Genomic DNA, 15,468 nt, shown 5'->3' with positions numbered 1-15,468 from the left:
TCCCATACAGTATTACCGTCACATTATTAAAAATCACATCATACAAGAAGCAGCTCAGACCAAACAGCATTTTCTGATGTACAGAGAAAAGCTTCTACACAAGCTTTCAGTCTTTTGGGAAAATGCTTCTTTTGACAGGTCTTAAAACAACAGGAATGGGATGTGTTTTATATTTGTTCGTACTCTTCACTGATAAACTGAGTGACACTAGGACAGGGGATTAAATGTAGGTGTGTAAACCATGAGCCCACATCCGCAGAGCTACTAACACTTAGCGCAACACTTCTAAAGGACATTTCTGATCAAGAATAGCAGATCACAGACAACTGTCTGCATCACAGCCCATCCAGAGTTCCCTGCCTTACTGAACACTGGTGTTTTACTGACCTTCTTTGATTATCTAAAGATAATTTGGAGAAACCAACCACAACCCAGAGAAGAGCTGAATGGAAATTTGTCATCCAAGTTAAGTTTACGACTGTTGCTTTATTCTTCAAATGGCTGATAACTTGACAAACTTTAGTCAGCACAGTATTTTTACTTTATGAAAACAATGTGTTAGATGTGAGAGTGGAAAATTGAGCTGAAGTAACTAGTTTTAGAGAGTTGGCTGTTGTTTCTTCTGATGAAGCCACAGACCCAAACAGTTGTTCAGATATGCTGAGGGGAGAAGAGCATGTAGCCGATAGCCAAACCTCACATTGCAAAATAGTACCAAACACATAGAGAAATAAAACACTTCTTAAATTTTCACTATAGCATACAACTTAGCAAACAATGTTTGTCAGCCCATTTTCACGCTACATTATATGGAGCAATTGTATCTGCTACGCTATACAACCTAGCTTCTCCAAATACGTCCTGTTAGAAAAACTTAAAAATAGAAAAATATCCCTTTAAGGCAGAGTTTCCCAACCATTCTTCCTTGAGTCCTTAACAGTTTCAGTGATAAAACCCTAGAAAAGGCCCATGCATGCTTTTTATCAAAAAAAGTTTTTTTTTAGAAATTATTTAATAACTGCTTTATCATGGTTTTAGTCAATACTTGCAAACTTAATTTTGGCAGCCTCAGAGCAGACAAAGCCTCGTGCCCCCCCTTAGACCTTTGGCGCCCCCAGGTTGGAAACCAACCCGGTTAGTTTCCATTGGTTTACAACCCGGATCCCAGGTTGGAAACCAATGCCTTTAAGGCATCTATAATTAATATGTGCATATTACAAGGCAGATTTTTTTCCTCCATTAAAGTAATTAAGGGGATACTGTGGCTATTTCTAAATACCCCAGGATACAGTACTACCATGTTATCTCCCAATCCTTATAGGCGCATAAAATATCTCGTTGAAGCAGTAAGTCTTCTAAAAGACTGTTTTTGTTAAACAACCAGCCAAACATTTCTAACAAGAGGTCTAATACTCAGTTACCAGACTCTAAACTGCATTTTTTGCATAATTTTGGAAATTATCAAAACAACTAAAGCTCAGAATTTCCTGGTATTTCATAATTACACCTGCAGTATTTGAATGTACTCAACAGCAGTGAAAAAAGCTGGACAGATACATAGGTTACCTATTTCCAAGCTTGTTAGCAAACAAAAGCCCTTTCCATTCTTTTGTTGTCATTTGGCTTTTTTTTTAATTCCACTTTTGGCTCCCTTAAGCCTAAAAAGTGATGCTCAGTCAGTTAATTGGATCTTCTTTGTGACAAAAGAGTAAGCAAAAACCGAGACAGTCTTTGACAAAAAAAGATAAGCTGGAAAATTCTGAAATGCCCTCTCCCATATTCTTCATAAAGGTTTGCTTCATTGGTGATATGAAAATAACTATTGCAGTTTATGGAGAGTTAAGTGAAAGGATAAAACTGTTGCCTCATCCCCTGTTATTGAGAGTGTGGCCTTTCCTTTCACTAAATAATTACAAAAAAAGCTACTGCACACTTAGTCTTATTTAAATGACACAGCATTGAGTAAAAACAACCATGGTCCAGTTAAAAAGACAGGCGCTGACTCAAGTGGCAGCTTGGTTCTGTATTTAAAAAAGAGAAAAGGACGGTATTGATTTTGCTGGAACACTTTCAAGGCCAAAAGTGCAATATCTTATTTCTCAACAGACTGGGCCGCTTATTAAAATTAAAAAAAAAAAAAAAAAGAACAAAAAAAACTACGAAAAATAACAAAGCAGAACTCACCTTTATTGGCCCAGTGCTAAATTGGATCTTCCTATTGGGTGGTGGGGGCTCCTCTTCCTCAGGTAGGCCTGGCATCTCAGAGCAGCTGGTCTCTGGTTGAAACGTATCATCATCGTCGTCATCCTCCTCATCATCTAGCTGGCTGCCCCCAGAGTCGTCCTCCCCAAGTCCACTATAGGCACTGATATCTACCAGATCCCCCTCTGAATAATCATCCTTTCTTGAGCCATCATCATCGTTCTCTTCTTCCTCTTTCTCAGCGTCCAATTCTTTCTCCTCTGATGAGGGAGAGGAACTCTGAGGTTCTTTTTCTCCATTTTCTAGTGAAGCGTGAACCTCAGCCTGCACAAGTCTGGCTGTAGCCTCAGACCCTGCAGAAGGACCGTCCTGCTCGTCAATCTGTGGCCCCTGATCAGGAGCAGCCTCTGTACTTGAACCCTTGGCTTCAGTCACTGTTGGCTGAGCTTCTGACTGCGGTTTGACCTCTGAGGAGGTCGAGGAGGAAGAAAAAGCCACTGAAGATGATAGGGAATGTGAAGAGTTGGAGAGCTGGTCCTCTGACTGTCCTAACCTCTCCTTTTCCTTAGTAGCTACCTCTTCTTCTCTGCTCCTCTGTACAGATTCCTGAAGATCTGCTGCCTGCGTGCTCACAACGCCTCCTGGCACCTCCTCACGGGTCTCCTTACCTGGGGGGATCACCTTTCCCTGAAAAGAGAACAAGAGATTGAGATCATCTCTTCACTGAATCCAATCCAATCCAATCCAATCAAATTCATTTCCACAACACATTCATTATAAATGTAAACTCAATTTGCTTATAAAGCAGTCCCTAAACTGACTAATCAGATCACTAGCGCATTTAAATATTATTTACTTGTAATTTATCAAGGGAGAGGGAAGGTCAGGTTATCGCAGCCAATAACAAATTGGTAAAGAAGGTATAGGGCACTTTGGCACTAGCTTCTCTAGGAAACATCAGCATGTTACACATATATAGTTGATGAAATTTCCCTTTAACCAGATTCCTTTAATTCTGAGACATCCTATTTAAAATAAAGCTAATTGTGTTCACCTTCCTCGTAGGAGGCTCTGCTCTAGCTGGGGGTTTGGGCTTTGGTGCTAAGGCAGGGCCCGACCGACGTTTGGGGAGGTAGACATTGTTTTGCGGTTCACTCTTTTCAAACACTGCACTGAGCTGGCTCACTGTCGGGCTGACAGCATCTCCGGGCCCGACTGAAGCTGCAGCCGAGGGGATAGCAGAGGGAACAGCACCAGGTGGAGGAGTAGGAGCAGGAGTGTCATCCAGCCGGTCCAAAGCCTCTGTGGAGCCGTTGAAGCGAGCCACAACATCTAGACGGCTGTCCTGAAAGCCTGAGGCACGCTCCTTCGTCAGTAAGATCCTGTTTGTGGCAGCCTGCTTCTCCTATATGACGAAATACTCAGACTGTTGTAGTGTCTCAAATCAGATTATGATGGAAATCCTAGTTAAACAGAAAGACTTCTACCTGTAGAGTCCGCTGTTCAAAGATCCTCCTGGTCTCCTGGAGCTTGGAATATCCCACAGAGGAGCCCCCACCATCTCCACCTGCTTTCGGGTCAAAACGGTTGACTCTGTCTGAGACTGTGGCCCCAAGCTTGAGCAGGGCACTGTGGTCAACGTTCTCATTGAGGCTGGATGCCCTCGGCAGGGAGAGTTTCACTGCTTGATCTTTGCCTGCCAACAACAGCAAACTTTACTAAGAAGAAGTTCTGATTGAATATCACCATCATCATCTTCGGTTTTCATATAGCAAGAGTTCTGCTAACAATACACTTATCAAGTTTTTGGTTAAGACAAGGCAAAACTGAAAGGGATTCATTCTTTAAAGGAGACATATTGTACCTTTTTCAACCTTTTAATACAGTCCCCTGTGGTCTAAAAATAAAACATTCATGCAGTGCAGAGCTGTGTGCTTCCATGGCTCTTGATGGAGATTTATGAATGGAGGTACCAGGTGAAGGGCAGATATTATTGAAATAACTCAAAATGATGTCACAGAGGGTACAAATTCTGAATAAACCAACAGTTTTCATAATTTCAGACACAGGACCATGTTCAAAGGATTAGTTTGGCATATTTCACACATTTTGGGTCTTTAGATACTCTAGACACCCAAATATAAAGTGTCTCTAAAAAGTTTTCCCTCCCTTGGATGTTTTATCCTTTTATAGATTTTGTAAATCAATCATGGTCAGTACAATTTGGCTTTTTGGCTGCATTTCTCTTGCTGGCAGAATATAATTGTCCTCCAGAATTTTCTTTTATTTTGACACATTAGTTTTACCCTCTAGCTTTGCAAACCTTCCAGGGCTGACGGCCAAGAAGCAACCCCACAGCATGATGCTGCCAACATCGTGCTTCACATTGGGGATGGTGTGTTTGTGGTGATGTGCAGTGTTTGGTGTCCGCCAAACATTACATCTTGTCTGATGGCCAAAAAGCACCATTTTGGTCCTATCAGACCAAAAAACTTCCACTTGACCATGGAGTCTCCCACATGCCTTTTGGCTACTCTAATGGAGACTTAATATGAGTTTTCTTCAATAGTGGCTTTCTCTCTCACTAGTTTCCTTCCTGCACAGTCACTCAAGTTTGTGAGTAGGGCCTGATCTAGGCAGATAACACATACGCCATATGCCTTCCATTTCTTGATGACTGATTTAACTGAACTCCAGGGGATGTTCAGCTCCTTCGAATTTTTTTTCACATTCATCCAGGGAGTTTATACTTTTCAGTAACCTTTAGGAGTTGCTTGGAGTGTTCTTTTGTCTTTCATTTCACTAATAGCTTAGCTGGACCTCTGTTGAATTAGGTCAGTCACTTTAAAGGGGGTGAATATATTTATTTGGTCACTTATTTTACACCACATTTTTTTATCTACCTGACATTTTTTGTAGAAATCTGTTTTCACTTTGACATTAAAGAGGTTGTTTTGTCGGTTTTTGTCAAAAAAAAAAGGCAAATAATATTGACCGTGATTGATTTATAAAATCAATAAAAGGGTAAAACATTCAAGTCCCCATTAATTCGGCTGTTTTTAGCTCATCATTTATTTTTGTTAAAAGACTGGCATATAAATGATACACAGAATTCCATGCACAAGAATCAATAACATCTAAAAACACCTACTAAAACTTTTTGTAACATAAAGTAGAATTCAACATTATGGCTCTGGAAGTAAAATTTCCATACATTTTCTCTATTGCAGATTTGATTATTGGAAATAATGTTAAAAATATCCAAAGTCCATGGGTTATCCTCCTATAGTTTGTATATTTAAAGAAAGTTTTAAGAAAAACAGTTTACTAATGATCTCAGCCATAAGAAGTACAGCGCAGTACCCACTATCCTAGAGTGTCACAGCAACCAATCAAAGGCGTAACAATAGAAAAGTTTACACTGACTGCTGCCTGTTGAAGATGACAATACATGCTGCCATACTATGAAACAAGTTACATTACAACATAATTATTTACAATGTCAACACTACAATTAAGAAAAATGTAGTAAGAAGGTCTGTGTATGACATGAAAGTATGAAAAGCTATCAGTAACAGTGAATAAAGGAATGGTTTTTTGGATATGTAGTTCTTTCACCCTCGTAAGAAGTATGTACTGTCTTTAACCTTAGCCTTTTCTGTGTTTCAAATTCCTTTTTTGTGCCAAATCAAATGATTTAAAGAATTTTGGTTGCTGATTAGCTTGGATCTTGGATTAAAAATGTTGACAAAGGAATTTTAGAAATATCAGTGGAGGATTTCAATGACAAAACTCATCACTGGGCACTGCTAAGCTCGATGTCATTAGTTCCACCCTGGCACAAGGTGTGTCAAATAGGGATGAGTGATTGGGAAAAAGGCATGCAGGAAAGGAGCCCCAGGCCAGACTTGAACCTGGGGCATCCACATATGGCACACCCTAACACCACAATACTTTTATTCCTCTGCCAACAGCAAAAATTCACAATAAAAGATCCACGTGACTGTGAAAAGAAAGCAGGTGGATTTTTTTATTATTCATGAGACAAAATGAGCAGTTACCACCTCGTACAAAAGGATTTAAAGGGTTACCAAAATTAAACTAAATGAAACATTTCTCACAAGAGCTCTAAATTTGTAGTCTGACTAATGTAGTAGGCAAATGCAATACTCGGGTGAGATCTTAAGCTAGAACTAGGTCACTGTGTTTTATTTATTCCAAATCTAACAAAGAGCAGAGCAGAGCAGAGTTTTCACCAAATATTCTGCTCCTTCGCAAAATAATAAGCTAAGCTAATGATACGCTAGTCTAAGGTTAGCTGAATTACCTATCACTTTGGCTCCATCCTCCTCATCACCAGGGGACTGCATCTGCATGAACATGTTCTTGATCCGGTGAACATTTGATCCGTATCTCCGGCCCCTCCCAGTTGGGCGGGGCAAAAGCGCAGGCTTTGAGGAAGGTTCTGAGCCTCCATTAGCAGCATTGTTGAGGTGGTCGGTGGCCTTCTTTAGCGCTGCCAGCCCTGCCTCATATGCATTGCGGTGGGGTGAGGGACTCCGCAGATTGGAGCTCCCACCACTGCTCCCACTGGAGGCCCCGTTGCTCCCTGTGGCCGTTGGGGGCTCAGTCTTCATCATGTTTGGTAAATCAAATAACCCCCAGGAAACAGCAAGTTAGCAGGGATGAGGACAGCAGCATCCTGGAGCTGTTGGACTTTCACCTCCTGAGTCATACACAAGAGACAAAAGAAGGAGCATTTATATATCATATTGAATCAGAGAAAGCAAACACAAGATGAGTCATCACAGTTCAAAATGTGGTCCTTAAACTTTTCAAGAGTTTGACTTGCAGCAACACCCCCCAGCATACTCTACATCATATACTTTTAATTTTTGCAAACCTAAACACTAATAATATCTTTAATGACTTATGCCATGCCACACCAAACAGTCATGTAGTCCAACTTTGAAATGTCACCTATTCACACCACATTCATACACTGATGGCAGAGGCTGCTATGTAAAGTGTCCAATAGTCAATCCTTTCACACAGGACTGAGCAACAGGAGCAAATTAGAGTTCAGTCTTTCCCAAGCACAGTTTGACCAACTCTACCACTGATCTACAGCCACTCAAAATTTTACTTTCTCTGAATTTTACTCATAAAGATATCTATTAATTTAAAGAAAAGCAGCAGTCATACTGTATGCCTCGATGAGATATTCAATAGCCAGTCTGTGAAAGTACAGTGGTAGGTCGAGAAGGGCTTGGGTGGATTTTGTATGGTGTAAATGGCAAAAATGTAACTCTTTTAACTGTGTAGGTACATGTTTTTATAACCAATTTCTGATTTACGAGATAGTTAAGTATATGGGGGTCAAGTTTGATGTGTAAAATAGTGATGTTTATTCTTCAAAATGTCATCAATTCACCCTCAGGTCCAAGTTAAGTTTTCACCAGTTTTGACAAAAATCCCTCAATGCATTTTTGGACGTGTGCTCACAAGATTTGAAGTCACAGTGACCTTGTTCAGTTTAGTTGTTTGTTAAAATGTGTTCAATAACATTTACCTCAACACTGAAATCATGAATCAACTCAAACCATGATGACCTTGCCCTTTGACATACGGCCTCTGAAATCTAATCAGTTCATTCTTAAGTCTCAACTAACATTTCTACAAAGTCTAAAGAATGAAAAAAACCCCACGAAAGTCCACTTGGAGTTTGCAAAGAACTGATATTTGATGATGGGGTACTGAGTGCAGATTGAAAATATAATTATATATTTTTGACTGTGGCATCAGGCTGCATCATAACATTCTGGATGCACTGTAAGTCCAACTATGGGCTGCTACAAGCAATATTTTTTAATAAACGAATTGCTGGCTCTTTCACTTATTGTTTATTTGCAAAACCTGTGAAAAAAGTAAAAGGGAAAATAGTTTTTAAAAAAAGTCCATCACAAGTTCAAAGAGAAAATGTGTTTTCTTCAAATGTCCTTTTTTGGCATGAACTAGGAGTTCTGAACCAACTGATATTCATTTATACAAAACAGATTAACACATTAGGAGGCTTTAATAGAAGATAATGAACAATAACAGCAATGGTTTAATCAATCTGACGTAATCAATTAAGCGCTCAATACATAAGCTGTAGTTTTGTCCTTGAGGTGTGAAGTTCTATTAGAATAGAGTGTAGGTCCCATACAGACACTACAGGCAGGGTATCAGCTGCAGGTTCAACTCCCAGACTTTACCCCTTGTGTGTCTACCCCTGCCTCTCCTTTTTCTGCCCCTTCATTCAGCTGTCCTAGCACTAAAGGCAAAAGACACCCACACACACAATAAGCAAAGGTATGAGGAGCGACAGGTAGCACTGGTCAGCAGCTGGATTTGAACCAGGAACATTGTGGTTTAAGGTCAGTGTGAACAGACTGTCTGACTTAAAGGGCCACTCAACAACAAAGGCCAGTATATTTGTCTCTAAGATTGCTGCTCAGCCTGTTCGACAGCATGTATTTCATTTAGCACAATGTCTTTCAAACTGGAAGTTTCTGAGCTCCTAAAAAATAATCTTGAAGTTAAGATGTAACTTTAAAGCCTTATTGTCCGTGATGTTGCAGTCAATACTTTGGGAATTTTTACTGTTGATTAATAAAAACAGGCAGGGGAAAATTAATAAAATGTTTGACAATAATCTTTAATTTGGCAGATACTACTGTAGTGATTATAAAAAAAGAGAAAACATTACATTTGAGAACAATAAACAATATAAATAATCCATAAAAACCATGTTCAGATTAATTTTGGTAGAAAAAAAGAAGCTGTACATTACATCAAAAAGCACAACTGCTTCACTGTGTATTTGTTCACAACCACATGGTGCTCCAGGAGCACTCAATATAATCCAATTAAAATGATGACGCACTGTGACCTCAAAAGTCTTGTGTGTTTTTTTCTTGCTGCTCTGAATGCCAAACTCACTTTGTGACAAAGTCAGTGCATGAACACAGAGCTCTCTCATGGTCCCCAGATATCAAATAGTTTGCTCAGAATCACAGTGTCATTAACTGGCTAATTGTGTTTGCACTTTGTGCTGCCAGATCTGTGCTAAAGAAGCGTCTGATGTTTTCATCGGCTTGATTTCTTAATCTTCATCACTGGCATCAATGACACTAAAGCCAAAAAACAAACTTATTACATCATAAACTGGTCTTCTAATTATTAAGCTATGTTAATAAAGCATTTAGGTCTGAATGTAATGAAACCTTTATATCCTGATAATTTGAATGCTTACTAGAAAATTGTGGCCATTCTAACTTCCATTTTTGAGCATGTTTTTATTCTTAAAAGAGATTAAAAATCCCCCCTTTTATCAAACTGGTAATTCTATTACTGGGAGGGTGAGATTGGAGATAACACTCAACCCAGCCAGACTAGGCTGATGCTCTAGCTCCTGCTTCTACCTACCCTAGCACAACTTATAATTACAACTATCAACCATATTTGGCCCCCAGCATTATTCCTCCTTATCCAAATCCATTTAAAAAAACAGCCTGCAACTGATACTGACACCAGTTTTTTTCTTTTTTTTGTATAAGACTTCTCAATTTTTCTCTTGTTTGTCTATAAAAAAGATCAGAATTTGTCCCACAATCAGAAGATTGTCGGTTTCTGTTCCCTAGCTCCTGCTCCAAATGTTGCTGACTTTGGCGAGGCATTTGACCCCAATTTACTCCCACTGCCTTGTTGGTGGTGTGTAAATGTTTATGGATGCATTTGAGTGGGATTAGCTATTAATGATGGCTAAGTATCTCCATAGCAAACTCTGCCATCTGTGTGTGAATATAGGGCTAGTGGTGTGAAAGGGCATGAATGGGTAGGTGTGACCTGTGATGTAAAAGCGTTTTGAGCAGTCAGATGACCAGAAAGCTCAAGTCCATTTACCATTTACTTCTTCTGCCCAGTAAAATATCCCCTTTTTCATTCAGCAGTTAGGGGAACTACGTAAATTGACATGACACAACAGACAGCTTCTGATATCAGTTAATGCAAATAATGTTAATTATTTGCAGATGGCTGATACTTGTAAACAGAGTCACAATCGACTAATTGAGATGCTAAATCAATGTATCGGTGCATCCCTAGTTAATACTTTTATTGAAACTTTTAATAAATATGAAGCAATGGCCAGCAACCAGTTGGGTTATCTCAGCATAAAAAGTGGAAAATTGGAAAAAATGCTAACCTGGCTTGTTCACAAGAAAAGACCAAACTCCTTAGACCTGTAAATTTAACTTCCTATTCAATGAACTTGAGTGTGCTGTGAATTAGTTTTATCACAAGGCTGAGCTAGCTATTAGCATAGCACGTTGGAGGCAGTTTTAGGGGTTGATGGATTATTGTCCTGACTGATTATTGAGGCTGATATCTGGCTAGTTATCAGTATCTGCATTATATTTTACAGATAAACAATAAAGTTAATCAAAGGCTTTATTTTCACTCTCCACAGTCTCAAAAAATGTCCTGTGTACAAAACAATCTGATTAGCTACATGTCAAATGAGTACTAGCCAATTAAAGAGAACATATTATGCAAAATACACCTTTGCAGGTGTTTCTAGCAAAAATATGTGCCCCTGGCCTGTCCACAATCCCCCTAAGTACCAGAACACCCCCCCACCTTTCAAAATATGTGTGCTAAAACAAGTTGTTCTCAGATTTTCCCCTCATGATTTAATGCAGGGGGTTAGCACTGCCCCCAGGTTTGGTTGGCCCCTCCCACTTGGGAGAAAGTTCCACCCTCCTCTCCTGATACCCCTCTCAGGAGGATCAGGAGAGCCCCATCCATTAAGCCACAACCATTTCCTGAGAGGGGCGGAGTCAGGCAGCTCAGTAACACTTAAAGCCACAGACACAGAAACAGCTTGTTCTGAGCAGGGCTGAAAAAGAAGGTGTTTTAGACATGCAAAAATCCAATACTGGAGTTTTTTTTTTTTTTTTTTCAGGAAAGAAATTCACGGGCATGTTTTGGGTACCTCTTAAATGGGTAAAATATGTGACCTTTAATACTTTATCCTTGGTGCCACTGACACAGTGAGTGTATGGCATCATCTTTGCTTTTCCTGTTTCTGCTGTGTTGCTCTTTGCTGTTTCTCATGCTGGTAGGGATAGGGCAAAATTGTTTATTTACCTCATGTTTTTGATAATGCAATTTTACGTTTGCCACATAACATACATTTTGTACGTAATGATAAATGCAAATCAGTTCCAAATATCAGTTATTAGGCTTATGGGCTACCAATAATAAGCCCTGAAAATTCAACATCAGTCGAGCCCTGATCAGTTTCTCTATCAGCAGAAAGGGAAATTCCAAGATTAGTTGTAAATTGAATTAAACAATATATAAATCGCTTCTTATTAAAGGTTTTTCATTATCTGGTTACATTATTAATAACAAACATCAAAGTAATGTAAACATGTAAAAAAATAAATTGAAAATTATCAATATAACAATGACCATTATAGCCAATATAAGAAAATAAGCTCCAACTATAGAAACCTACGCTTCAATTAGAAATTAAATAGTTGTTTCATCATCTTCACTTGGAGAACATCGCAGCAAGGGGTAAAACCAAGAACAATCTGTTAACTTTAAAGGTCAAAATAATAATAAAACATGGGTTTTGTAACTCAACTATTACTTAATCAAATATTGACTGAGCCAGAAATATATCTCATTTTCCCAAAGGAGACAGACTGTGGGTTTGTGTGAAAAATCACAGCTGAGGTGTGAAGATTGATTTAAGTTTCACTGTCACAACGATACAACATGCTCTTCATTTGATTAAACTCACCCTATTACAAAACAAACATGATGTGATATTTCATACTGAGCAGCCTCGTGTACACTATTGCTTTGAGCCAAAACAGCACCATACTAAACTCCAATTTTCCACTTGAAGTGACTGTTGCAATGCTAGCTCTTTCAAAGATTGAAAACACAGAACAAGACTAAGTTAAACTCTACTTCAGCAAAGACATGCTAGCATTAGCCTGCTTCTGCATGATGTACTCAACTATGATACATGGTTAGAAATGCTTTAATGCTTTTGAGAGCAACTGGTATAATTTTAAGTAATAAGTATGCTATTATTTCTGTGGCTATATGTGGTAATTCAGAAATCGACATATTCTATGATAAAATGTATATTTTGATCTAGAAACATTGCTAAAAGTTAAGGCAATGCAAGTTATCACAATTTATCCTAATGGTGATGTGAACGTCTATCGGGATTTGGTAGCAAATCTTCCTATAGCTTTTCAGTAATTCACCTCAAGGATAGATGTAGAAAGCATGGAGAGGCTGGAGAATGGTCAGGGGGATCAAAAATCAATAATTAAAGCTTGGCACATAGAACTCCATTCATGACAGGATCTCCTGGCTCACACATTGTGCTAGAATATGCTGCAACATGCATCTGAACTAAAGTGGCAAAAACATGTTGGATCATGTTGCTCTTGGTGTGGTTAACATCCTTTTCCATAGCAACCCAAACAAGCTGGGTGTTGATAGGACTTTGTATTGTCACAGATTTAAGTGTCTTTGGATTGAATTAAAAAAAATAAAAAGTTATGCTGACAATAATACAATAGACACTGTCGTAAACGGCGCTCAGGAAATGGGGACTGTAGGAGAGACCCTGTGTGTTCCTGCCTGGGCCAACACTGAGCATGACGGGACAAAAACACACACAAATTGCGACCACATTCTGTCTTGTGACAGTCTTGTCTAAGAGTAGATTCTCACACACTGATCATGTGAACTTAAGTGGGCAAATCCAGTTGAGGGCAAATAACCTTTTAGAATTCCTCTAAAAATTAATATAAACACACACAGACACACAAAGTCTTAATCTCTTGGCCTTTTTTCCTTCAATTCTTATGAGGAATCTGGTGGCTCCCAGTCTGTGACTGATAAATGCCTGACAAACCAAAAATGAAACACACAGACAAAGATTATCTGACAGCAGTTTCAATAATGCAAACTCAGCATGACATAAAATGGTGTTTGTTACAGTTGCCAAAAAAGGTAAATACAGCATGAGCATCACTCAATCATTCTCTGTCTTTCCAGGAACAAATCAGGGAGTCTCCTGCTCCCCCTAATCCCCCATGGTCTGGTGTTACTTCCTGGAATTCAACCTGGGTTTTATTCTTTTGTTTGTCTTGTTAGAGGATGACGCCTTTTTTCAGTGTGTTATTTCATTTCATTAAGGTTGACTCTTTTAAAAAATGCATACGCTTGTTTGTGTTCCCAGGAGTGAACACTGCTGTCATTGATTTAGTGGGAATTGTCTGCCACTGCACATCTCTATAATCAGCTCTGTGCATACTTGCTTATCTATTCTGAAACTAGAATCCAACGTATTGTGTACCAAGAGCTGCCTTCCTTCTCCCACGAATGTTACACACACACAATGTGAGAGTCAGGTCAATACAGTCTAAAATTAAAACATCACAGCACAACCACTGCCTGCCTCCACCAATAATCCTCAGCATATTGAGGTAAATGAATATTGATTTATAATCTATTGATGGGAGGCCCCATGAGCTGCCGCTCCCTTTACTAAACACAGGCTACACCACACTAAGACCTAGCCTGTGTTTATCTAAAATGACATGTGTCAGATGTTTGGGTGGTGAGTATTGGAAAAGAACATTGCCTTACGTATGATATAATAGAGAAGACTGGAGCTCTGTGTGACCTATCTCATCTGCTTTTGTCCGTGAGCCTTCATAAGCAATATGTCACCACAAGTAAATGAGATGGACAGCAGCCACAGATGTCTGCATCTCCACTCTGACATGGCCTTTGAGTCATGAGTAATAAGTCCTTAGTCTCCTAGCTTGTGCAGCATCTGCATCTCTGCTTGTCAATGTGCGTCACGCACACAATGTTCAACAGAAGGCACATTATGGCAACTACAATGACTATCTATTCACACTACAATCCCTGCATCTGTAGAGGAGACTCCCGGGGCTGGCCCTTTGCAATGGTTCATTCTGGCACTCACTGCGTGCTCCTGCCGCTGCTGCTGCTGCTGCTGGCTAGAGAGAGGCTTTGTTGGCATTTACGACAGGCATATGCAGGCTGTCGACGGACCTCCTCACAAAAATATCGTTTTTTATCCCTGCATTGCTCCTGGCGCGATCTGTATCATACCCAAGTTATGTAAAACAGTCCCTGCGATTCACAACAAGCAGCTTTTTCATTCGGGACGCATGAAATACAATGAAAAGCGTTTCCTGGTGTTAAAATGTTTATTAATTTGTTGTGCTCCTGTCGTCGCCGCATGTCACTTCCGTTAAATACTCCAAGGCGGCAAGTGACAATCTACACTCTCGTACTGATTGAGACTTAATTTTTTATCATCGTCTAAAGGGTTTCTTACTACCAATGACGACGAAGTCACCAAAACACGTCGAGGTGTCCCGTGAAACTCTTGCTCACGTGATTAGAGGTGTTTCCTTTAACAGGTACTTTCAAGAATTAAAAACAACAGGATTTAAAAGGGAGTTCGGTGTGACGTCCTTTCTTAAGAAGAGAAAAGGCGGCAGGTTATTATATATGGGTTATTCTGTCATCTGTTATTAACCAGGTCGTTAAAATCCTCAACACACAGACTTAACTCCTGAACATACGGTAGTGTCTGTGTTATAACGTGTCACTGGTTGGTTATGGACCCTGATGCAGACGGACAGCAGGCCCTGCTGGGTGTCTGTCTGCTGCTCTGCGTCGCTTCCTTCCTGCAGCCTCTCCTTCACAGACTATCAGCAGATTTGAACGCAGTTCAGCCCACGTAAAGTCTGAAACCACACAAGCGTCTTTTTCCCGTTAACCGTACCTTTTGATCCAGTGTGTTTGGAGACAGCCCGGTGCCCGTTAGGATCCGTATTGAAGACAGTCCATTGTCCTGCTGCTGCTGCTGATTCCTCCTGCGAGCGAGCAGACTGAGAGCCTGCTTCCCCTCTGCTCCTCCCTCTCCTCCTCCTCCCCCTCCAAACATTTTGCCTTCATCCCTCTTCGTCTGTCCTCCGCAACCCTACTCAACTCTCCTGCATCTGCGTTTCCCCTCTCACTTTTACCTCTACTTTCTTGTCCACTTATGATTTTCTGTTAATTTCCCCCTCTCTCTGTCTACCAACCCTCCCCCCCCCCCCGCCCTCTTTGTCGTCAGGTGTATGAGAAGCTCTTCTCCCCTCT

The 15,468-nt window shown here is 40.0% G+C and overlaps 1 protein-coding gene across 1 annotated transcript in view; it reads right to left on the bottom strand.

The window, feature by feature from the left end:
• LOC121529490 (neurabin-2-like) overlaps window positions 1-15,227 on the bottom strand; it is a 44,633-nt gene extending 29,406 nt beyond the window's left edge. The window contains exons 1-5 of the mRNA XM_041817391.1: window positions 15,110-15,227; window positions 6,530-6,928; window positions 3,690-3,898; window positions 3,257-3,607; window positions 2,185-2,889 (exon numbers count right to left, since the gene is read on the bottom strand). Of these exons, the coding sequence (XP_041673325.1) occupies window positions 2,185-2,889; window positions 3,257-3,607; window positions 3,690-3,898; window positions 6,530-6,842 (1,578 nt within the window). The 5' untranslated portion in view covers window positions 6,843-6,928; window positions 15,110-15,227. The remainder of the gene's footprint in view (window positions 1-2,184; window positions 2,890-3,256; window positions 3,608-3,689; window positions 3,899-6,529; window positions 6,929-15,109) is intronic.
• Window positions 15,228-15,468: the final 241 nt, after the last annotated feature.

This window comes from Cheilinus undulatus, linkage group 21 (genome assembly GCF_018320785.1).
Source record: "Cheilinus undulatus linkage group 21, ASM1832078v1, whole genome shotgun sequence".
Classification (NCBI taxonomy): Eukaryota; Metazoa; Chordata; class Actinopteri; order Labriformes; family Labridae; genus Cheilinus; species Cheilinus undulatus.
The sequence above is the reverse complement of the archived record's forward strand: the minus strand, read 5'-3'. Positions and strand labels throughout refer to the sequence as shown.